This window comes from Psammomys obesus, unplaced genomic scaffold (assembly GCF_907164565.1).
Source record: "Psammomys obesus unplaced genomic scaffold, mPsaObe1.curated_primary_1811, whole genome shotgun sequence".
Taxonomy (NCBI): domain Eukaryota; kingdom Metazoa; phylum Chordata; class Mammalia; order Rodentia; family Muridae; genus Psammomys; species Psammomys obesus.
Window position 1 is genome coordinate 34,169,386 of NW_026596034.1, and position 25,099 is coordinate 34,194,484.

General features: G+C 46.7%; 1 protein-coding gene across 1 annotated transcript in view; it reads left to right on the plus strand.

Annotated features, from left to right (window-relative positions):
• Positions 1 to 25,099, plus strand: part of Cdh13 (cadherin 13) — an 847,250-nt gene that overhangs the window by 514,275 nt on the left and 307,876 nt on the right. The window contains exon 5 of the mRNA XM_055621425.1: positions 19,942 to 20,094. Within this exon, the coding sequence (XP_055477400.1) occupies positions 19,942 to 20,094 (153 nt within the window). The remainder of the gene's footprint in view (positions 1 to 19,941; positions 20,095 to 25,099) is intronic.

The window sequence follows — 25,099 nt, forward strand, 5'->3', positions numbered from 1 at the left end:
GTGTGTGTGTGTGTGTGTGTGTGTGTGTGTGTGTGTGTGTGTGTGTGCAGATAATACTGAGAGCATGATTGGCAGCATCCAGGTAGTGGCAGAACCTGTGCCGGATGACAGATGACCGGGTATCCTCAGTGACAACTCTCTCCTTACACTATCTCACCTCAGTCCCCCTAGCAAGACTCCTGTGGGTTTTAGATGCTCTTTATATCAGAGAGAGTGGGGGGGGCTTAGAGAGATTTTGTCATGATTTCTCTAAAGACGGATAATAAGCAGCTGAGCAGGAACTTGAACCCAAAGCTTGAGCCAGGTACCCTGAAGTCCATCTCCAGGGCACAAGCACAGACAGATTTCCCTCTTCTGAACTAGGAGGAGCCTGCTCCTTTCAGTGTAGGGCCCGTGTTCTCTGTAGGATGAAGAAGCACGGGACCTGAGTCTCCAGCCAAAGCAGACAGGTCCTGCCCCGCACTCTGAGCTGTCCAAGCGTACAAGAGCGCTGCGTACAGACAGAGCACTTGTGAACTCCCGTTTGCGTCACAGCATCGATTTAGTGTTTAGATCTGCCCCTCTAGCTTACATCACTGTCGGCCTCTGCAGCTGAACCAGAGTGGTAAAGGGAAACATTCAGCATGAGGTCCAGCAAGTCTAGATTTGATCGACGGCTTTGCCTGAGAAACCTGCTCTAATGGTTAGTGTTCTGCTTCCATCTCTGGAAAGCAAGCCTGACGCTGTCTGTTTAGATTACACAAGTCTGTATCAAAACATAAAGCAAGGCCCCTGGGACGTCGGCTGTCTCACAGCCCTGACTTCTCCCTCCTCTTTGCCACATCTCTCATGGTGACCAAAGGGACTGTCTAGCAAGTACTCTACCGTAGAGTCACACAGTGGTACAATAAGTCAGCTGCGATGTGGCCGCCAGGGTCCCCCTCTGCCCTCATGCGGAGAGCCTGAGCTTTCAGTGCTCAATGCAGGGATGGTCACGCACGCTATTGGCAGCTCAGCCCGGCACGGTTTTAGAAGCGAAGCCTTTGTTTTCTTTTCTCTCCCTGGAACGCTACTTCCATTACAGGAAGAGGAGGAAACTTGATTAGGAAGGATGGGAACATAAATGGAACCGTGTCAGGTCTCCAAGCTCCCATCAATTATTCTACTCTGCGGATATTTCTCACCTCCATCCAGGGCTCACTCACACGGCAGCCATTCCCATCATCAAAACAAAAGGCAGCTCGATTAGGCTGGTCAATTTGCGCCGTTTCCTTTTCTCGGATAAAAAGAAAATGACTTAACTAAATCTTCTTTTCTTTCAGATGAAAGGGAACTTTAGGAAAAAGCATTTCGGTAGCAAATAACTGGCGTGAAGTAGGTGGAACAGGAGTGGGTTTCACTTACCCACCTTCCCTAGTTGGATACTCAGGAGAATTACCTGAGCAGGTTTGTGGCAGTACCAGCATTGGGCCAGCTACTGTCACAGCCATTGTCAGTGTGAGAGCATGGTTGATGCATAACTCTTTTATCTGTAGCCTTTTTTTTTTTTTTTTTTTTTTTTTTTTTTTTTTTTTTTTTTTTTTTTGCCTTCACTGATGGGTTTTCCTCCTTCCTTGATATACAACCTCGAGTCTCAATGGAATTTTCAAGCTAATGGTAGTATTCTTTTTCACATATAGCTTTAAAAAAAAAAAAAACTGTATAAAACTGACCGAAGAAAACTATGAGAAGATTCCTTCTCTGCATCTGAGTCACCCCAACTTTGAGGATGTCTCCTAAAGAACGACGTCCTGCGTGCAGAACATCTTTGCCCTCCCAGGGAAGTGTTCCCAGTAGCTTTATTCCCAGTGCACAGTGAAGACAGTCATGTGCCCATCGTTAAAGGAATGGTTGTGAAATGGCAGGGTTCCTATTTCAGATTTTGAGGAGCTGTTTAAAAAGGGGGGGGTGCTGGGTAAGGGCAGATAACATGCCCGTAGTGACATACATCAAACCTTATAAAAGGTACATTCACCCTCAATGCAATTCCTGTCAAAGTCTCAGCCAGGGTCTCCATAGGCCTGAAAGCTCATTCTAAAATGCATATGAACAAATGCTAAGCATTCCAGGAAGAGATCAAGTTAGGGGGCTCACTGTAATGATGTCTTGACCACCAGGTCAAGACAGCCTTGTGCAGTGGAGGTGCAGACACATGAAGCCGGATAGAGAGCCCAGAACAAGATGCCCAGCTAGCTCTTTGGTTCATATTGTCGTTTGGTTTTTTGAAGTAGTGTCTCACGTAGCCCAGGCTGACCTCAAGCTCACTGTGTAGCTCAGACTGGGTTTGAATCCCTGCTTCTTCCACCTCCGTTTATTGGGATGACAGTCATAAAGCATCCTTTCCAGCTTCGTTTTGTGTGTGGCACCTTGGGACAGTCAATCTTCAGGGGATTACAAACAAGCATAGCACAAGGTGACAGTGAGAGATTCCATTCACCTGACATTTTCTAAATGGCAAAATTATGGAAATTGAGGGAAAAAATTAGTAGTTGCCAGTATGAGGATGTGAAAAGAGAGGTGGCCTGTGGAAGGGGGAGGATGTGACTATGAAAAGGGAGTGTAAGAAACCCTGGAGGCAGGCAGGGGAGATGGCTCAACGGATAGGAGTGTTTGCTGTGCAAGCACCCCCAGAACCCACATTAAGCCTGGGCAGTTGAGTGCATCTGTAATCAATCCCAGTGCCCCTACAGCAAGACCAAAAGTGGAGACAGGAGGCTTCCGGGGAGCTCGTGAGTCAGTGAGCCTGCCATACACAGTACTGAACAATAGGAGATCTTGGAAGGTGAGGACCAACCTTCAAGATTGTCCTCTCACCTCCATACATGTGGAATGCACATGGCTACACACACACACACACACACACACACACACAGATGGCCAGATGGTGGCAGCACACACCTTTAATCCAAACACTTGTTGGGCAAATCTCTGTGAGTTCCAAGCCAGCCTAGGGACAGCCAGGGCTACACAGAGAAAACATGTCTTGAAAGCATGCTCAGAGGCTCACAAGTATAAATTACACTCTAGAGAACTCTGAATAAGAGCAATGATACAACTGTGTTGGTATTTCAACTGTGGCATCCTGCTACCCCCTGTCTGACAAGATCGCACTCTTAGGGAAAATTGAGTAAATGAGATCTCTTACAATTACATGTAAATCTATAATTAGTTTACAATTGAAAGGAAATTATTAAAACAGCGTTTATGCAGCTGTATGAGTTTAAAAGTCTGGAAACAAGTCATCAACTAGTTGTAACTTTGCCAGGTGTGGTGGTGCACGCCTTTAAGCCTAGCACCCAGAAATAGGTCAAGCTCTATGATTTCAGGGTAGCCTGGTCTACATTAGCAAGTCCCAGGCCAGCCAGGGCTACATAATAAGAACCCTGTCTCGAAGAAACCAAAAAGAGTTGAAGCTGTGAAATAGATTATGGTCATCTGCTTTTTCTGCCTGTGACTGTGACTTTTTTTTGCCAGGTCCATTCTTAGTGTCCAGGGGTGAATTTCGTAAAGAGGACAAAAACAAAACTTTATTTTTCTTCTGAAGTCCATTGCCCAATCCTGTTTGTTGTTTAACTTGAAATTTCCTTCTATTGTTCCTTCTGTGAACTGTTAAAGTTTTATAAAACTGTGTTTGTTTCTCAATTTCTCTCTTCACCTGGGCTATCACCAAAAAAACTGAGACTCTAGTATACTATTTTAAGAAGCTTCACAGTACACCTGAGCAGCTTTAACTCTAGTCTTTATTTTTCTTTTCTTATTTATTAAAATTTATTCACTTTGTATCCCAGTTGTAGCCCTCTCCCTCGTTCACTCCCAACCCCCCCAATCCCCTTCTCCTCCCATGCCCCTCCCTCAGTCCACTGATAGGGGAAATCCTCTTCCCCTTCCATCTGACCCTAGCCTATCAGATCTCATCAGGACTGTCTCTATTTTCTCTATTTTTAATGCTCTAGGCTAATCAGGCTTACTCCCAGCATAAATCCCAGAGATATTTTTCACTTTAGCCTTTCTTTGCTTCAGCGCAATCTTCCTCAGAGTTCCTGCACCTCTGCCCATGGTTGAATCACCTGCTTCCTCCTCCCCTAGCTGACAGGAAGTCCAGTCCTTTTCTTTCCCCTGCTCAGCAATTGGCTGTAAGCTGCTTTAGTGGCATATCAGGGTGAAATTGCGGAGCGTTATTTATACAACATTGAGGCAGGAGATTCTCAGAACAGTTTCAGGGGAGAGGAGAGGTACAGAAATCAGCATTTGGATTACACAAAAACCTTATGTCTGTAGTGTACCTCAAATGTCAGGATATATTTTACACAGGTACACAGACACACACACAGATGTACATACATGTGCACACATGCTCACGTACACAAACATGATCTGCCCTAGAATAAACATGGTGGGTGCCATGCTCAAAGCTCCATGAGGACAATCTGGGGCTAGCTGCACACTGAGCGGTGATTATCCTGAGCAGACATTTGACCTGAGAGAGCGGTGAAGGTCAAGCCACTTATAGTCACTCTTCATGATTCACATTCCAAATCCAGTGCAAATCGAAAGTGCATTGTGATGGGTAGTTTTAAAGAACAGTGTTGACAACATCAATACTGAGAAAGGGACTGCCGGGCAGCTCATTTCATCCCTCCACTCCACCGTGTGGCTCCCATCCTTTGAGGCAGACATCATTTGAGGGGCCCAGCGAGTATGACTGGTAGAAACGGAGAATGCTGCCTGCTGTTTTAGATCAGGTTCTGAAGCCCATAAAGGATTCAGCTCCTACTTCCCCTTAGGAGAGGAATCCGACCGGTATTAATATTTTAGAAATACTGGGAGGTAGGAGAGGGGTCATTATTCATCGCCAGCACCTCGTGATACTAAAATTAAATAATGGATTTTTTTTAAAGACAGAATTGCCAGAGTTGTGGAACTATAAAAAATATCCCTCTCTCGAGGATGCTGCATTTTTTTGCTTTTATCTTTTCTTCTCCTCTTGAGAACATTTTGATTTACTTCTGTGATAAGCTTATAACAACTAGGGAAGTCTGGAGGCAGAAGCAGCCCGGCTAGAAGCACAGGGGTCAGGCAGCTCACAAATGAGTGTAGGTGAACATGCTCACCTTCAGTAAGAAAGTGTCAGGACTGGACATGTGTGTCTGCAGGCACACATGTGTGAGTTCACACACATATGGGCACATAGACGTGGAAAAAATTGGCCGCTGGACCATGAGATCTAAGGGGGGACTATGGCCTTGGGCTTTCCTCAGTAGGAACCCTTGAACTAAGGGCCAGTCACCTCTGCAAAGCAGCCAAAATCTGGAGATGGAAGATTGGAGCATTCCAAAGACCATCATCTGGGGTTCTGAGTTGACATGGGTCATCTCCAATGTTCCACACCTGGTCCTACCCTTAACTGTGCAACCCTGGCGGACAAAAGGCTTCCCATGATAGAGCCTCCTCACTGTGAAACAGATACCATAGGCTCCCTGGTGCTTTTCCACCCAGCCTCAGTGAAGCACCTGGCATTTACAGGACTCAGTTAAACACGGTTATTGTTGGGGTTACATCTTGAGCCTCTTCAAAGTCTTCATTATAAAATTATTTTCCTTGACTTTTCTACCTTGTTCAGAATACAAACCAAGGAATGTGAAAGCCAAAGCATAGGCTGTCTCCTGAGCTTCTGAATTCCAGTGGCAGGGATGGTAGATGCTATTTAGTACCTGCCAAAACAGAGATGAGAAAGACGGAGGGAGGCCTCACCCAGCTGATGGGGAGAAAGTGGCTGTGCTGGGTTCGACAGAGGCCCTCAGCCGGCACCTCTTTCTTCACACAGGGTGGATCCACAAGGTTGGGGCCACTCTACATTGTTTCAGCCTGGAACAATCATAGCAGGAGGTAGAGGAGGATCACAAAGTCTCTGCTGTTGACGGCTTCCAAGGCATCTCTTGATGGGCACCAACGGGTTATTCTAAAACAAGGCCTGGCGAGCCTCCTGTTGCTGTTCTTTAGATGTTACACAAGCTGGGCCTCCTACAGATCTCTGAGCTGCCAGCTGTTTCACAAGCTTTGCTTTTATTAAGAACAGACCCTTCACCCTCTCTCAAGTACGTTCCCTATCTATACACGACCTCTGTCACCCTCATGCATCAATGGGACAAAACCTGCCACCTAGCGGGGGCTCACTGGGAGTGATCACCCATGATGTGTGTCACTGTTGGGCAGCTGTGTTGACCCAAGTCTGTTCTGGAGAAAATAGTTGTATCCCCTGAGAGGACCCTGCAGCCCATAAAACCCCAACCAGAAGACTTCCATACATGATGCAGTCTCTAAATACCTTCTTGTCGCTTTTGTTGGATCACAGCTGGCATGATCTTCTCTTGTTAACATTCTCTGGAGGAACAAAAAAAAAACAAAACACTTAGGAGGCTGTACCTTCAGTGGGAAGAAAGGTGTTCATCCAAAATGATCACGTGTCATCTATGACTTCCTAACATTGATGGAGCAAACTGTTTTGCTCTTAAAAGTATTTCTAGCTTTCTGGGAGCTGGAACTGAAATCCAAGAAACCGGGCTGATCCTCATTAGATGTTGATCAACCATCCTTAAACCACAGCAGCCATTGTCTGCTGACTGATGCACTCATTCTCTTTCCTGCTTGACCACGGTGTTCCTGGTTTCAGCTTTTATTTACATGACTTCATTATTTATTAACAAAGACTTGAGTGTCTACCGTGGGCCGTGCAGTGCCCACAGCAGTAAACAGAACAGAAATCTTGATGAATGTGAGGCTTTATGTTTAAGCACTTAATAGAAACCATGAACATAACGGTGCGGAGGCTAAGGGTTCCATGCAGAATGAAGCAGTGACGGGCACAGAGGATGGGGTGGAAGGGAAGGCACCGCTCTCTTTACTAAGCTCAGCAAGAAGGTCCTCACTGAGGTGATCCAGGTACAGCGAACTCTAAGAGACAAGAGAGTAATGAGTCCCAGAGATGGCCACCATACTGGTGAGGTAATAGCCCAGGGATGGGACTATAATACTTTGATATATGAGCACAGTTGTGATATCAAGGCTGAAGAACAAGATGAAGCAGCCTGGACAGAACCAGCCATGGCCTGTGCCATTATTTGAGCATAGGCACATGCATGGTACAAACTGTCCTCGGAGTTGTTCCTCCTGATTTTTTTTGTCAAAGATCCTGGACATAGAATGTAGGATGTTCCCAAAACAGCAGACTCACGACTCAGCATTCTGATCCTCTCTGTCCCTATCCTAGGCTTCCAAAAGAAATGATCAAGTCTGACTAGCCAGCTTTGCCTTCAGATAGGAGCTTCCACATCACCAAAGGGCAATTCAGAGCAAGTAGAAGCAGTAGAAGCAAGCCTGAGAGTGATAATTTTTAATAATTTTTAAAATTTATCCTTCGAAATCTCATAAGTCTCTTTTGTATTTAGATCACATGCTTTCGCTCCTACCTCCCTCCGTTCTCCCTTGTTCTCTCCACGTCATCTCCCTTCCAGTTTCATATCCCCTTTGTTCTTGTTCTTGTTAAGGGTCCCTGAGTACAAAAGTGGGGGTGCTATCACTGAACCATGGGAAATCTGCCAGTATTGACATCCCTAAAGTAGAAACTACCAATGGCTCTGGATCTTAGGGGCCTTTCCTATCCATGAGTGAGCATAGCATTGGTGGGTGGGGGGAGGGGAGGGGATGGCAGCATGGCATAGAATGAATATAAGGGGTGTGGGAGAGATGTAGTAAAGATTAGGGGTACAAAGAGAAGCAGGAACCTGGCTGTGAAAAAGCTGATGCATTACTGAGGAGACTCAAACCTTTCTTGACATCAAGGCAATGGGGGTCCTGGAAGATTTTAATCAGAATGGTACCAATTGTGTGAGACCATGGCAGCTTTAGGGAATATGGAACTCAAAGCTGTGGGCGAATCCTTCCCACCAAGGAACAGGCAGAGCAAGAATGCCAGGCTTTCAAGGGAAAATAATTGACACTTTATTTACTTTAGATATTGCTTATTTTCCAATCCTCAATCTTACACAAAACTTGTCCTGAATTAGGGGGTAGAGGAAAAGAGGAGGAGTTGAAGGAGGAGGAGGAAGAGAGGGGGAAGGAACGGGAGGAAGAAGAGGAGGAAATGTTGAAAAGTCTCAGGGAAACAGCAGCCAACTTGAGTCTCCAAGGAGATCTGGTTCGATTGTTCCTGTTGATTACTTCCAAGTGGGAAAGGCTCCAGGTTCATAATGCTGATTTTGTTAAGTTGCTTTCTCTGAACTGTGGTTCAAATGAGTGCATAAATATTTGGCTTAACCTTTCTCTGGGAACTGTAAAAAAACCAAAGTGATGGAAGAGATGGGAACAGAGCAACAGAGGAAAAGAAGTTTGGCACATTTGTAAGATACTCGGTGTGAATATTTCAGCAGTGTCCAAGGGCCTGAATAATTTATTTTCCCCTCAGATGGCAGAAACCTTCAAATCATGCCATTGCTGTGACAAAGCTCAGTGGGGGAGGGGAGGCATTGAGAGACTTTAAAGATGGTGCTGCCAGGAATTTGATGTAAAGAGTAGTGACCCTTTAGATGCCTATAAATCTGGGAAGTAAGACTTTGAAGTGCTTAATTCTTGCTCTGCCAATGACATGGGCCCAAAGGGAGCTTTTCTGATCAGCCCTCATGGAGAAAGTGTGGTGCAGGAGTCCGCTTTGGGAGTTCCGTCACCCATGCAGAACTCCACATCCACTGATTCAGCTCCCGTGGATGTTTCCAGCCATTCCCCATTTTCACCACTTCTCTGCCTCTGAATTTCCCAACTAGCTGCACAAATACGAAGGTATGTGGTGGCTTCCTATGAGGTTTGCCGGCAATCTCAGTACCCACCCATGTTACACACCGATCACTCACTGAGCTTTACCTACCAGATGCTCTGATGCCCAGGGTGAGCGCATGCTATTCTTTTCCAGAGGCACCTGAAGGTGTCAGCTCCTCAGTGAAGCCCTGAGACTCATTCATTCTAGGCCGATGTTAGTGATCACCTTGTTCGTGGAGCCAGTCATGTGTCTGCATTGTTGGCTGTTGGTGCACTAACCTGATGGCTGTGAATGCAATTCAACATGGTCGCCACCCCACAACTTTACAATCTAATCATAAAGAGGGGGAACTGGGCCGCTAAATGTGGGTAAAATTCCAACAGTTGAGTGTTGGAAACTACACAAGTTTCCAGAAGCATATTTTTAGGGATTTCTAGACTCTTTGGAAATTCAAGATTTGTCCCCAATTAAAGATACTGTTGACCAAAGCTGTTCGCTGTGTAGAACACAATACCTACAGCTCACGTCCTTGCCCAGTCTTCTTCATCCACCTACACATTACAGGAAAGACATACAAAGGAAGGAACCTGGGTAAAATGCAGTGTACCAGGTTAGAATACTTCTCTCCAGATGTTAAAAACCTAAACCTTAGTATAAAAGCAAGGGCAGAAATTGTATGAGGCACCCCACCAGTAGGAAGTATTGTTGAAGTAGATAAACACAGACCATGTGTCCTGCAGAGAGGAATGTGTTTAGTGTGGTAAAATAGACACTGGACATGCAATCGGCAGTATGCACTCTCACATAGCCATCTCCACTGCACGTGCCCAGGGCCTTTCATCTCTCTACTGAGACCCCAGTAACTGCCCTCAGTAGTCCTCAGAACCCTCTCTCCTACCTTCAGTCTGTATGACTATCTCTGCCCCAGGCACCTCAAAAGCACAGCCATGCAGTGTCTGTCCCTCTGTCTTGGCATCCATCCCCAGGTCTCAGAATCACCTTCCGTTCTAAAGCTGACTGCACACTGTGCTTTACTCAGCCATTCTTCTGCTGGACGCTTGAACTTCTCCGAGATTTTCAGCTTCTGCATGTAGTGCTCCTGAGTCTGTGCATGAGTCATTTATAAAAGAAATCCTTCAGTTAGCCAATAATAACAACAACAATAACAATAATGATAATATGACAAACTTCTGAAATGTGAAACTTAATAAGCAACATCACTGTAGAATAAATTGAAAACAAAGCCCTTGTAAATCCATGAAAATAAGAAATGGCATCATGAAAATAAAGAAAAATAAAATCCTACATCCCTCCTGTGGTGGTTTGAACGAGAATGGCCCCCATAAACTCTTATGTTTAAATACTTGGCTTCCAGTTGGTGGAGTTATTGGGGAGGGATTAGGAGGTGTGGCCTTGTTGGGTGAGCTTGAGATTTCAAAAGCCCCCTGCCATTCTCAGTGCTCTCTCTGTGCTCTCTGTTTCCTGCTTGTGGGTCAGATGTAAACTCTTAGCTACTGCTCCAGCCCCCTGCTGTCATGCCTTTGCTCCACCATCATGAACTTACGACTTTGTCATGGCATTTTATTACAGCACTAGGAAATTAACTAAGACACTCAACACAACCCACCGAAACACTTGTAAGCCACCAGAAAAGAATGTAAGGCAACAATTTAAAAAAAAAATCATGAACACTGAATCCCAGAGAACTCAGCCTAAGCTAGGCTTCAGCATAGCCTCTGGTGTGAGAATTATAAAATTAGGAGAGAAATGATAGCAGTTTGGGAAGGCTAATGAACGAGGCTATGGATGGAGAATGGGGTATCTCCTCTTCTTGTGGTTCTAGACTTTGATTTTCCTTCCCAAGGGCTCCATTCCCTTCCCCTGAACCTTAGGAAATGTGCTTATATTGATGGGAGCCATTTGACCGCAGTCCCAGACCTTCTGTGAGGGCCCCATTTATACAGTGGTAGCCAGCCATCTTCCATGATAGCCTATGGCTTGTCAGCAGAATCTCACTACTTCCAGCATGGGACTTGCTTTAGCCCGCTGATGTCCTAGTTAGGGTTTCTGTTGCTGAGATGAAACTCTATGACCAAAACCAAGTTGAGGAGAATCTAAAGGCCAAAAGCAGCCTTGGCTATATAGTGGAGCTCTAGGCCAGCCTGGGTGTCTCAGTCAGGGTTACTGTTGCTATGATGAAACACTGATCACAAACATCATGGAGAAGAAAGGAATTATTTGGCTCTATGATTCCACATTACTGTTCATCGTTGGAGGAAGTCAGAACAGGAACTCAAGCAGGGCAGGAACCTGGAGGCAGGAGCTGATGCAGAGGTCATGGAGGGATGCTGCTCTTACTGGCTTGCTCCCTGTGATTTGCTCACCTTGCTTTTTCATATACCCCAAGATCACCAGCCCGGTAGTAGCGCTATCTTCAGTAGGCTGGGCATGTCCCCATCAGTCACTAATTAAGGAAATGCCCTACAGATTTGCTTACATTAAAGAGGCATTCTCTTCAGTGAGGCTCCCTCCACTCCGGCTGGTGTCAACTTGACATAAAACTAGGCAGCACGCCTGTGTTCATGGGTGACTTAAAGACAGCTGGATAGCATGAGAGGAAAAGAAACCACGGGTATAGCAGCTGCCTGGATGCCACAATGTTCAGTTATACATCTTTAAGATCCCAGGCGTGCTAGGGATTGAACCGTGGCTGATCATCAATTACTTAACACTTATAGAACACCTCAGAGGACCCACCAGATGATAAGCATAATGCCTTTAAGTGACTATAGGTTGATAGTAGGCTTGTGTGTGTGTGGCTGGAGGGGGTGGGGGGATTCTAGCACATTCTAAATTAGCGTGCACACCGAGCTCTAGGTACTCCCCTTACACTTTTAAGAAAGTGTTTTGTTACTGTGTTACTAACACAAGCCCTTTCATAAAACTGGAAATATCTGAAGGGTTCAGAGAGAAATGCCTTGCTACCATCATGTCCCAAGAGCAGCACTGTCCAACTGTACCTGATTCCTCTTTGGTAGTTTCATGAGGGAGAAGATCCGAGGATTCCAGGCTGCTTGTTTTCACACTACCAGCCATTGAACCCAGGCTGTGCACAGACTAGGCAAGGTTCCTGCCTCTCAGCTACATCACCCACTGGAGCAGCTTGTTGTTCCATGAACCTGACTCAAGTTAGAGTCATCAGGGAGGAGGGAGCCCCAGTTGAGAAAGCACTTCCACTGGATTAGCCTAGGGCAGGCCAGGGGGGCTTTTTTCTTAACTTATGAGTGGTATGGGAGGGCCCAGAGTCACCCCTGGGAGGATGGTCCTGGGCAATATAAGAAAGCAGGCTGAGCAAACTATGGAGAACAAGCCAGTGGGCAGCACTCCTATGTTCTCCATCAGCTCTCCATCAGTTCGTGCCTCCAGGTCCCCGCGCCGAGTTCCTGCTCCGAAATAAGCCCTCTTCTCCACAGACTGATTTTGGTCATGCTGCTTATCACAGCCATAGGAACCCAACAGCAGACTTCTTTTTACTTTACTCTTCCTTAGGAGATAAGGCCTCGGTATATTGTCCGGGCTGGATTTGAACTCACGCTGTGGCCCAGATAGGTTTGAATTTATAACATAGGTGACAGACCCATGTTAGCAGGTCCATCTTCTAGGTTACTTAAAAGGAAGGTGTTTATTTAAGAGGCCTTTTTGAAAATTACAAAGGTAGTGGAAAGACCAAATCCCTTTGTGACTCCTGATAAATCTCAGGAAAAAGAGGAATGCAGAGATGCTGATGAGGATAGGTACACACACACACACACACACACACACACACACACACACACAAACACAGAGAGAGAGAGAGATCAGGACAATAAGCCTTTACTTTTAATTTGTGAGTTTATGGAGCGTTTTGCAACCACATAAAACACACAAGGAAGCTGCAGCTCCTCACTTAAGGCATTCATTCACCTATTGTCTTCCATGCCCTAAGTCCAGAAAACATGAAAGGACACCAGACATGAGCAGCAAGAGTGCTCTTTGCCAAACCCACAAGAGGTGGCCCACTCTGTCTCAGGTGAGGTGAGGAAAGTGGGCTCAGAGAGCTGAGGCCAGGCGTCCAGGGAGCAGAGCAGAGGAAGCAGTCAGGAATGGGAGACCACCACAGCACTGAGTGATGAAGATGGATCGGGTCCCCACCAGACATGGTGGGCGTCAGCTCATATAATCTGAGGGAGAGTGGGGACAGACTGCAGCTGGAGAGTCAGGTGGAGACACATCTGGAAGGGCCACTGGGCTTTTATCCTGAAAGCAGTGGGTAACCATGAATGATCTGGCCTGAGAACAAGCCTGGTGACACTTGTTTTGTGTTTAGAATGGCCATTGTTGTTACATCTGAGTAAGGCGTTGGGAAGAAAGAGATGAGAAATATAGAGGCCTGCTAACAGACACCTTCCATAGCCACTAAAGCACAATCCAGGTATTTACTGGACACCGGCCATGTACCACCTACTTTTCTAGGTAGAGAAAAAAAAATAGAGACATCTACAGGAGCATTGTTGAGAGTCTGATGATGGAAACCAACAGCAGATCAGGCTAGGATCTCCCAGGGCAGAGCAGACCTCCGGAACTTGGGCTATATAGATAGTCCTGATACATTCTGTACATTTTCCATATGCAAAGTCAGGGCAACCATTGCCAGTATGATTTTTAAAAAGAGCATATGACAAGACACCAGAATTTGCTATTTAAAATCACAGGCCAGCAAGATGGCTCAGTGGGAAGAGGTGTGTGCCCTGCATGTCTAACGACTTGAGTTTCATCACCAAGACCCAAGACTGAAGGAGAGAACAAACTCCTGAAGGTCAGCCTTTGACCTCCACACATGTACTGTTGCATATGTGGACGGGCAGACATACTCACACACACACATACCACATACACACACAATAGATAGATAGATGGATGGACAGCTGGCTGGCTGGCTGGCTGGCTGGATCTCTGGCTGGATGGATTTATGGATGGATAGGTGAATGTAATGAGTATGATTTTTAAAACACTAAAAACATCAGTGGGAGAGGGAAGTACCCATGCTGCATTTGGGATCCAAAGAAAGGCAATAATCACGTCAGAGAGGATGCTTAACACACACACACACACACACACACACACTCCGCAGTAGCATTCATTCCTCAGTGCAGCCAGCTCTGCAGGCAGATACATGGGAATGCTGTGCTCTTTTTATAGCCTCTCTGAAGGTTTAAAATTATCACTCTCCGAAATGTTGTATATGTATCCACATATACACGTGCAGGCCAAACATGTTTAGGAGGGGAAAAATGTCAAATAATCCACATATAAGAATCTAATTCAGGTCAAACAGTTAAAACTGTGATCTATTCTGTGTGTTTCTATAGCAGTGCCTGAAATCTGGGTGTGGTGACGCACCTGTAATTTAAGCACTTGGAGGCAGAGGCAGGAGGATTGATGCAAGGTAGAGGCCAGCCAGAGCTATACAGTAAGACCTTGTCTCAAAGGAAAAAATAGAAAAGAAACATACACACATACAATCACATACACACACACACGCACACACACACACACACAGCCAGTTCCTTAAATACATACCTGATATCACTGGTTATCTGTAGCAGAAAATGGCGACGAGAGTGGGCCTTAGCAGGGAAAAACAGAAGAAGCACTGATTTCTGATGTCAGGACCCTGGCTCCAGCTGCCTCCTGCCACCTGTACAGCCAGCCAGAAGTCTCTTTCCCCAGGGACACAGCAGGACTCTGAATGCTGTTTATAGGCCCTTCCAGCAAGTTGGCACCTGGGGTCCTCATTCTTTCTCATCATTAACTCCTTTTCCCATTTGAGAAAGAGAAAAAAAGAATCCCGCTGTGCAGAGAAGTGTTGAATTACCAAGGGTAATGGGCAAATCCTGCTAATTGCAGACCTGCCAGGTGGAGTAATGGGTGTGAGCAGCTGCTGGGCCTGGCCTGCAGGTTGTGTCAGGCCAAGGGGCTGAGCTAGAGGGAAGGGGAGCCATGTGAGGCCACATCTGGGTGAACTGAAGGAGCCCTGTGTAGCACTGTAAGGGCGGTCTGCAAATTCCTGCGCTACAAACAGCCCTGGTAAGGTGAGAGCCACACAGTGCAGGCCGCGTGTCTCCCCAGGTCAGGGAGGCCGGGGGGGGGGGGGGTTGTCCTGAAACCCAGAGCAACCAAAGGCAGTGGATAGGTGCTGTGTGACACTGTTCCTGGACGTACGTGAGCAAACATCTGCCAAAAACATCCACCAAACCCAGAGAATGAGCTGACAACAAACCAAAGTATTGGTGTGAAATCCTAGCTTGGTGAGCTTACCAGCTTTACTAGCGGGAGTGTGGGTAAGGACTGCTGTAGGGGCACAGACTTAAAAAGCCATGGGCAACTGCAGAAGCCCACCCCAGTGCAGGTGGGTGACAACTCTCAAAAGCCAGGCAGCTGGGCACATTAAGAATCTCCTCCCGGCAGCCCAGCTACTCAGTCTCCTCCTGGAACGGCTTCGTTCCTTTCCCTGTCCAGCTGAAGGGGCCTTGTGCATCTTCTAGTTTCAGCTTTGCCAGGTGAAGTGTGGTCAGATCCTGAGTCTCATAAGTTCCCAGTTCTCTCCAAGATGCAGTATTTCAATCAAGAGGAAAATGCTTCCCAATTTGAGTCAGGGACCTGAGCCTTCTCCTTAGTGTCTCAGCAAAGACCAATGGGATCCCAGACATGCAGTTCAACGTAAATGCTAAACTCCCTCTAAAACATAGAGAATTTTTTCTCCTCCCTTCTTTCTTTCTTTCCTTCCTTCCTTCCTTCCTTCCTTCCTTCCTTCCTTCCTCCTTTTCTTTCTTTTTCTTTTTCTTTTTAAATTTCTTCCTGTGGTTTAATCTCAATCTCAATCTCAATTCTCCTGTAGTGATCCTCAAGTGTGAATTTTGTAGACTTCAATGTCCTATCACAATGCCAAATGATCAGACTCAGCAGAGATGTGCGGTTACCCCTAAAGAGTGTCCCCCATCCCCATGCACGGGTGGAATTGGTGGGCAGTGCCTTGGACACATGCCCACTCTGCTTCACTGGGCTCTCATTATGTTTAAGGCGGCAAACAGACCTAGCTCGTCTTCAAAAGAAGACTCCAAAAGGCAGCAGTGGGAACCCACTTCAGTGAGAATGTGTGGGCCAGGACCGGCCCACTCTGTCCTGAGAATGCAGAAGTGGCGCGTGGGCCTCAAGCTTGAATATGTAGCAGAGTCATGAGGGAACGAGGCACAAAGGGCCAAGGTTTCAGGGCAGGCAGCATGGAGGACTCACACATCCCCTACTCCAAGACATGCTGACACTGACCAGGAACCACAGCTCAAGAGAAGCCCTCCGCAGGGGCAGGTCCCTTGTGTCTCCATACTCTGAGAACACTATACTAGGCTCTATACACAGCTCTGAGGACTAGAGGCAAGCTCCATACATTGATTAAAAGGCCGAGTTCTGAAGAGTAGAGGGAAAGGAAGGGGAGAGAAAAGAGGAAGGGGAAGAGACGAAAGAAAAGAAAGAAGAGAGGTGAGGAGAGGAGGGAGGGAGAGGACACTGAGCAGTGCTAAGCTGGGGTCCAGCCGTTGGAGGCCTGCGCCGCCCCTGGAGAATAAGTCCTTTTGATCCAGCAGTACTCACTCATTAAGCAGGGCCCTCTCTCTGGAAAGTCTGCCTCCATAAGGTCAAGCAGTTCAGGCTGGGAGAGAAGGAGTCAATGACCCTGACCTTGTCGGTACAAGGAAAACGCTCCCAGGAGGGTTTCCAAGTCTAGAGGTCAGCTTGCTGTGGAGATAGCGGCCCCAGGAGGCACGTTCAGAGTTGCTTCTTCCAGGAAGTTCCACGTCCCCACCCTCTCTGAACAAAGGAGGATGGAGAAGAGAACAGAGACCACAGAAGGTCCTTCCTGATAGGTCCTCACCCCTAGCCTGTGTGTGGCAGACCTAGGGAAGCAGGGCCCCCACCGCAGAAGGGGTTGTTCCCCTGCTATTGTAGGACAAGGTGTGTTTGCTCAGACTGTCTTCCAGGTTAACAGGACCTGTCTTGGGTATGCAGAAGGGCAGAGAGGAGGGAAGGGGTGGTGTTGAATGCACGTGAGAGGGGAAAAGTGATGTAAATGGGGAGCATCCAAGTGGCCCAGCTGTCCCCACCTACCTTGCTAGGACCGTCGCTTCCAGAACCAGAAAAGTCTGGGAATTTACTTTGTTAAAAACAACAACAACTCAGTCTGCTTCCCCAGAAGTGGATTTAATTTTATATTATGGCTAAGATGCTTTTTATGCCTGGAGGGATCCATCTCACCCATGAGCAACAGCGTAATTTTATTGCAATTATTGCTATTGGAATTGCAGTGGTTAGCTCTGATTTATCAGGCCCCATCTGTGTGCCTCATTTATACTGTTTAGTCTGAGGTTTTGTACCGAGGACTGAACCTAAGGCCTCAAGCATGTTAGGCAAGGACTCTGTATATCCCTAGTCCTCTTTTTTTATTATTCTTTGCGAATTTCACATCATGCTCCCCAATTCCACTCATCTCCTCATCCCTTCATATCTACCCTCTGCCCTTGCAACCTCCCCACCAAAAAGCATAAAAAAGCAAAATATAAAATTTAGTTATATACATATATATTATACATATATATAATACATATATATTATACATATCTATATATTATACACACACACACACACACATATACACACACACACACATACATATATATATATATATATATATATATATATATATATATATATATGTCACATGGAAACTGCATTGAAATGAGTTATTGGTCTGGTTCGAAGCCTCTGGCTTCTGCTACATCACCAGTACTGGATCCTCACTGGGACTCCTCTCCTGCTTTGGATCTGCAGGACCAACCCCCTTCATGCTCTCCAGTAGTTCATAGATGGGGCAGATGTTGGGTTGGCCAACTCAAAGCCCTGGATCTCGGCCTGGGTGGAGGCTGAATTGGTCATCCCACCAGCTCTCCTGTACCCATGCCACCAGGGCCAGCTTTCCGGCTCTCACAACTTTCCAGCTGGCTTACTGCAGCCCTAGCCCTCTTTTTAAAGTTATAGTTTTTATTTTTAAGATTTAGTTATTATGTATACAGTGTTCTGCCTGCAGGCCAGAAGAGGGCACCAGATCCCATTATAGATGGTTGGGAGCGACCATGTGGGTGCTGGGACTTGAACTCAGGACCTCTGGAAGAGCAGACAGTGCCCTTAACCTCTGAGCCATCTCGCTAGCTCCCTGAAACTTACAGTTTGTGAGAGGGTCCCACCAAGCTGTTCAAGCTGTCTTTAAATCACTCTGGAGATCAGTCAAGCTTTGAACCTGAGATCCTTCTGCCTCAGCCTCCTGAGTAGCCCAGCTATACTATCTCTTTAAACCCTCAACCTACACCCCCACCCCCACCTTCCCAAAACTAAATGGTGATGTTCCTGTTTTGCACCTGAGGAATTTGGGAACCATACAGGCCAAGACCTGTGTAAGACATGTGTTTGAAGATACAGTTGTGACATGTTTGACTGAAGACGGGCGTTTATTTGCTCAGCTCAGCTGGACCCTAGCCTCAACCAGAAGCCCAAGAAGTTGTGGATCTTTGACCTTCTAGGGCCTCTAAGCAGGGAATGGGGCCTCAGGAAAGGGTATGAGGTGGGTTAACTCCAGTGAAATCGGGATTAAAATGTCTTTTCATTAAAGACATCACACATCGTCTCATTAATGATCCTATTTTCCATTAATCTTAAGAACTCAAACAGAGATAATTGGTGTTTAATTAAAACCTTAAGTATATTTCAATAAGGAACATTTTTAAATGATAAAAATAAATACGGAACAAAACCTACCTGTCTTATTTCGGAATTGTTTTGATGTGCCTCAGCTGGTCCTGCCAAATAACCCACCATGATACCCATGCTGCCTTAGGCACTACTGCCACCTGGTGCCTGAGTGCAGAATTGCAGGCTTGGTACTGGCAGCACTGTCCCTGGAGGGTGCTGACGTTAAATAGACACCTGCTCATTTGTGGAGTAATGACAGCTTGGTGCACATCCTTCCTTTATCTGTGCCTCCCCAGTATCTGCAATGTTCATGGCCTTCAAACTGTTTTCATTATGACCAAATTAACAACGGCGACTCTGATGACACAGTGACGTGAGATACAGACCAACATGGTCCCTGAGTGACTCAGAGCTAGCTGGTGCTTAACTGCTCCTTAACTGGGCAGCATCACGTGCTGTATTTTTAGCCTCCATATTTTTACCTTTACCTTCCCTCCACTCTCCTCTACTCGGAGTGTGCTCAGGACTCACAGTTTCCGGAATCTTCTAAGTGCTCCCTTGCCTGCCTGCTTCTGTCTTTACTATTTCTTACGCTCAGAAATGCCGCCCTCTGTCTTTAACTTCTGAACGTAGCCTTCAGATGTCAGACCAAGGTCAACAATCACAAAGAGCAGTGTCGCACGGCGGTGCCTGCAAATGTGGGCAGCGTGGCTTTGGATCTCATTTTCATGTTGAAGAGCAGTGACCACAGCAAGCTCGCCTCATACTGTACCGCTGCGGTTCTATTCAATATAGATGTTGAAAGTGAACAGGTACAGGAGACTCCCTCAGCAAAAACCCATCACCCAGAAGAGCAGTGCGGCAGGTGGTAAAAGCGACAGAAGGGTAGACCTTGCTCGGTGCCTGCTCACTGTGCGACTGGTGGGTGGGTAAATGGCTTCTCCTGACACTTAGTCTTGCTTGCAGAGAAAACCAAATCTCCTCCCTCCATTAAAAATAATGCAAGTTCCCAATGTGCACATCCTGGCGCCATCGCCCTCCTTTGCTCCATTACCCCGGCTCCCTTCAGTATTACTAAGCTTCCTCAGCTGTAAGCCACGCCTATTTGCATGAACCAGGCTAAGCAATGATGCCGTTTTGGGCAAGGTTGCTTTTGGCCAATCTCTGTCAGCTTTTTGCGTGCACCTGGGATTAGTGGGTTGGTCACCAAGGGGGGTCTGTGATGGGCTTCCTCTGTGTCTTTCAGAGAGTCTTAAATGTCACTCTGTTTCTCCCACCAGGTAGTCGATAGTGACAGACCCGAAGGGTCCAAGTTCCGGCTCACTGGGAAGGGAGTGGATCAAGAGCCTAAAGGAATTTTCAGAATCAATGAGAACACGGGCAGCGTCTCCGTGACACGGACCCTGGACAGAGAAACGATCGCTACTTATCAAGTGAGTACCGGGTGCGGCCTGCCCTGCGCATAAAGATGGGGATTTCAGAGTGATTTCTTCCCGCTGAGCCAATTATTTCTGTGCCTCATCAAACCCACAAAAGTGTGGCTTGAGGTGCTTCTGTGAGAACAAAAGTAGAGAGTAACAGCGAAGGGGGCGCCGAGCTCATCATCAAAGCCGCCAGGCTGGTGTCAGACTTTGGGCTGGAGAGAGCAATGAAAGCGATACTTGAGGTATCTCAGGGAGGACAAAACACCGAGGCCACGCCTGGCTTTCAGAGACCTGCGCTCTGACCAGCAGTGATAAGGGCAAACCCTCTGACAAGATAATCCTACTTTTAGACGTTTATCCTGATGGAATCTGCAGGAGTTTTGTACAATGTAGGCCGTGGTCCTTAGAGTGGAACGTTGCTAAGCAGTAAGCAGTGGGGAGGGGGGGGGGGCTTGCAGCACGGTGGGGAGGAAGGAGGCAGCCTGCCAGCCGCGGAGGCGGGGGGGGGGGGGGTGTGAGGGGGTGAGGGTGGGGGGGGGGCGGAGGGCAAGAAGGCAGCTTCCTGCGGCACTTACAAGATCTATCATGACAGGGACTGGAGTGGTAGCTCAGTGGCAGACAGCACTTGCTGCTCTTCCAAGGACTGAATTTAGTTGCCAACACAGCAACCACCCGTTACTGCAGCTCCAGGGGATCCGATGCCTTCTTCTGACCTCCACAGGCACTGCATACACACACGCGCGCACACACACACACAAATACACACACACACACACACACACACACACATGCATACACGCATGAACTCATACAGGGAAGTAGAAAATCTTTACAATCTCTCTGAAGAAGGATTATGTGGAAACAGAGTAGTTACATGGGAATATTCAAGACGAGAAACAGAAGACCAACACATGAGGTGTCCTTGTCATGCACGGATCGGGACAGGTGTGCCTTTAGAGTAAGTGAAGAATCAAGGAAATGTGTAAAATTAAATACCCAGATGTGAACGGAAAAAAATAAATACAGAAAAAGTCATAGGTGCTTAGAATGGACATCTCCCCGGGAACAGTAGTATCGATGCTATCGAGATGATTGCTCATAGGAGCTGCGCAGACCATGAACCCTCTGTGAACGAACTATGTGCCGGGAGTCGTTTTAAGCATGTAATTTATTTCTTGTAATTCGATTCTCACAACAGTTTATAAGTAAATTATATTACTGCCTTATTTTCTAATGGAGAAATAGCATTTGACTTGTGAATACAGACCTCTTGTAGGTTGCCGGCTGGGGTTTATCTTGCTAGGCCTCTTCTTGGTCTGTGCTCTTTTGTCAGTGCTATATACAAAGGGTTCCATTGATTAAAATGGTGTAAAAAGATAAAATGATGTAAAAATGATGTTCCAATGATGTAAAAAGGAAAAGGAAGAAGGAAGCTGAGGAGAAGGGAGAAGAGGGAAGGGAAGAGAAAAATCAGTGTTAGTGGTTGTGTTTGAAACTATGGATATTGATTGTCTTGGGCTCTCATGCCTACCTACCTTTTTCGCTGTGAATTTCAGTAAAGAGATGCCAGGTGATGGGCAGGGGAGGCATCTGCTGTTGGCCCCTACTATTGCTATTGTGGGGTCCCCATGCAATAGCAAGCTCCGTGTCCCCAAGCATCATGAGTCTTGGTCCCAGGAAGTCAGATGCCTCTAGAACCCCCCAAGGGGTTTCTGAGCCTTTTCTGGACAGGGGAAAGCACTGTTCAGTTTGTACTGAAGAGCTGTTTGCACCAAGGGAAAGAAGTCTGGCTGCTATAAAACTCTGGTTTGAGGCCCACAGGAGTCACTGACTCTGACAATACCCAGGGATGATTTGGCCTGTGAGAGAAGAAAGGAACAGAAGACCATGAAAGGATAGTTACCCTTTTCTCCCCACACCTGTCATGGAATATCTGTGAAGTTTTAGACCCAAGGAACTGAGGCAGGCCATGGTGAGTTTGATAATTTCTAAGCTCAGTGGCTAAGAGTTCAGGGATCAAAAAAGCCAAACCAAAACCACACAGAAAAGAAACAAACAAAACCCCATCATCCAGCTCTAAGTAGCCATGTCTCTCCCTGAGCTGTGTGAGCTCGGGCGACCCACTCACCCTCTCTAATCTTCCACAGTACACAGAGAATCTTAGGAGCCTCTCCATACTGGGCAAAATCGGTTGCCTTCTGCACACATTTGACACAATGCCGAGCACTTAGCAGCTTCTCCTAACTCAGAGTTACTCCTAAACATCATTTTCCCAAGCGTCATTGTCTTAAATATCATTTTTCTTCAATGGTTTAAGTTCTGCAATTTTCTAGCACATTTGACCTGTTGACATCTGATAAACATAAGGTTTTCCTCCGTTCTAATGTTATCGGGAGTCATAGTTTTGCTGTCCTTTCATGAAGTATAAAAAATATTTGGGGGTGAATATGTAAAGGTGATTAACCCTGATTCAAGGTCTTCCCAGAGGTAAAGAGACAGGGATATTAAATGAAGGAAGAGACATCTGCCAAGAGAAGCTCAGCTTGTAAGACCTGGGGAATGAGAGCTGGCAAGGTGTTTTCTGAGGTGCCTCCTACAGACACTAATGAATAGGAGGTGAAGCGTGGTTTGCAAGGCCACAGGGCCCTATGTGATGTTTGTGGGATCCATGATTAGTTTATGTACTATCACCCTGCTTGGAGCCTTTAATATCCAGGGAAAGACTCTGGGTGCCACATACTCGGCCTACCTCAGTGAGAGCTTTCTCCTTAGGTGATATAGTCTTAATCTCCAGGTGCAGTGAGGAAGCTCCCTGGAGGTAGAAGACTTTGGGGGAGAGTTGGTAGCCTTTGGGGCTCAGGTCATCAGTCAGAGTTAGGTCAGTCATGTCCCTTGGTTTGGTTGTTTCAGAAACTCCAGCTGAAGGCCTCTCCCAGAACTTCTGTGTTGTACCATAGCCACGTGGTATGCTGTAGGTCCCACACCCACCACCAGCAGGTGCCACGCCACTGAGCATCATGGGGTTTTGTTCCAGGAGGATGAGGGTAAAAGGATGGCAAGGGTGTTCTCTTTGAGTCTTAGTAGGCTCTGCTCCACACAGGCTGGGCAGCGGGGTTCTCATGCCCTGTCTCCCTAGGCTCCAGCTCTTCCCTCCAGTCTCCTTTCTGCTTCCTTCTGTCCTTGAGGAGCAGCCAGGTGACCTTTGCTAGGATCTCCTTAGACACAAAGATGCTCTATCTCCTGTCCATTTCAAACTCCCATGGGAAGTAACTTCCTGTCTTAGAGACTGAGGCTGGATCCGCTATGGTTGTGGCATTCAGTGTTCATCATATTTTGCAAAGATACCTTGTGGTAAATTGCTTTCACAAGTTTAGGTACCCTAACCCTAATCCCAACCCCAACCCTAACCCCAGCCCCAACCCTAACCCTAACCCCAACCCTAACCCTAGGGTTGGGAACTGAGTGGCTTCTTCAGAGCACACATCCTAAGTCTCCACATCACCAGGCTTTAGCTTCTACTCTCCCAAGCTTCAAAAGCTCAGAGTGTGAGTGCGTAGGTGTGTATTGATGTGGTAATTGCTTTAACGTAGCTGTTGTTTGTTTTGGAGCTAAATAACACCATTCATGTGCAAGTTACAGATCTGTGTGCCAACAGTCACCCCCAAATCTAACCAGGAGGCACTCTGATGAAGCTTTGGGGAACTTATGAATAAGACACAACTTGAGATACAGTTGTCCTTGACCCTAAATGAACACCAGCATTCAGCTACCATTTTTCAACACTGCACAGCAGATTCTTAGAACCTCTTTGTGCGCACAGAAGAGGAAGAAGGAAAAAAGAGTTGCCAAGAACATGGAGCAGAGTGGGCCTCCTGTCATTCTAGGCACCCAGGAGGGTGAAGCAGAAGAACCATAGGATGATGGCCAGTTAGAGCTACAGCGTGAATTCAAAACCAGTCCACACAATCCAGTGCGGCCCAGTCTTGAATAACAGCATGGAAAGAGGCCTGGAGATACAGTTCAGTGTTTGAGGTGCCTGCCTAGCCTGTGTGGACCCTGGGTTCAGTTAGAAGAAAGGAAAGAAGAAGGGTTGGAAGGAGTAAGAGAAGTATGGAGGAAGGAAAGAAGGAAGGCAAGTCAGGCAGGCAGAGAGGGAGAGAGAGAAAGTAAGGAGGGAGGGAGAAAGAGAGAGAGGGAAGGACTAAAAGAGAGAGGGAGGGAGGGAGGGGAATAAGGGAGGGAGGTTTAAGAGAGGGAAGAAGGGAGAGAAGAAGAAAGAAGGGAACTGGTGTTACCAACCTTCTCAAGGACACACAGCCAGTGTGTATTAGATTCAGGATCTACACCAGTTTCACAACAGCTCCGAAGCCTCGCTTCTAAGTCCCCTCTCTCTGTTTTCACCCCCGACTAGACTTCAACATTGGATCCAGATTCCCTAGCCTCTTTCCTAGGACCTATCGGAATTGAGCTGAGAGAGGGTCTGACAAGCGGTATAATCAATGGCTTCTTAAGTCCCATCCTGTTCTGTGACTTACAGCCAGCCGCCCTACTGCAGGCCCCTGCCCCAGCGCCCAGAAAGGCTTCCTGTGGCTCTGACCTCAAGTGGCACCTGGCAAGATAATTTAGCTCTTACAGTATTGGGAGATGACATATTAATGCAAAGCCTCCTGAAATATCACTCATTATTATGCATTTTGCCAGTGTTTGAGTGATTTGTGAACTCTTCATTGGAATAAAGTACTGTAAATGATTCATGAATGACCAAGTTTATGAAATTCTATAAAAATATTAGCGGGTGGTAATGATTCTCTCTCACTGTGAATGGAATCTGCTGGCTGCAAATTTGTCAATAAGAGAAGACAGGAATGGAGTGGAAGACTGAGTCAGTTAGGCAAGTGGGGGTCCTGGTGGAAGGTTTGGGATGGTCTCCAAAGGGGGTATGAGGCAAGACAGGAAACAGGGAAGACAGATGTTGAGAGCACATGTCACCCTGATCAAGTTCGAAAAATAGGAG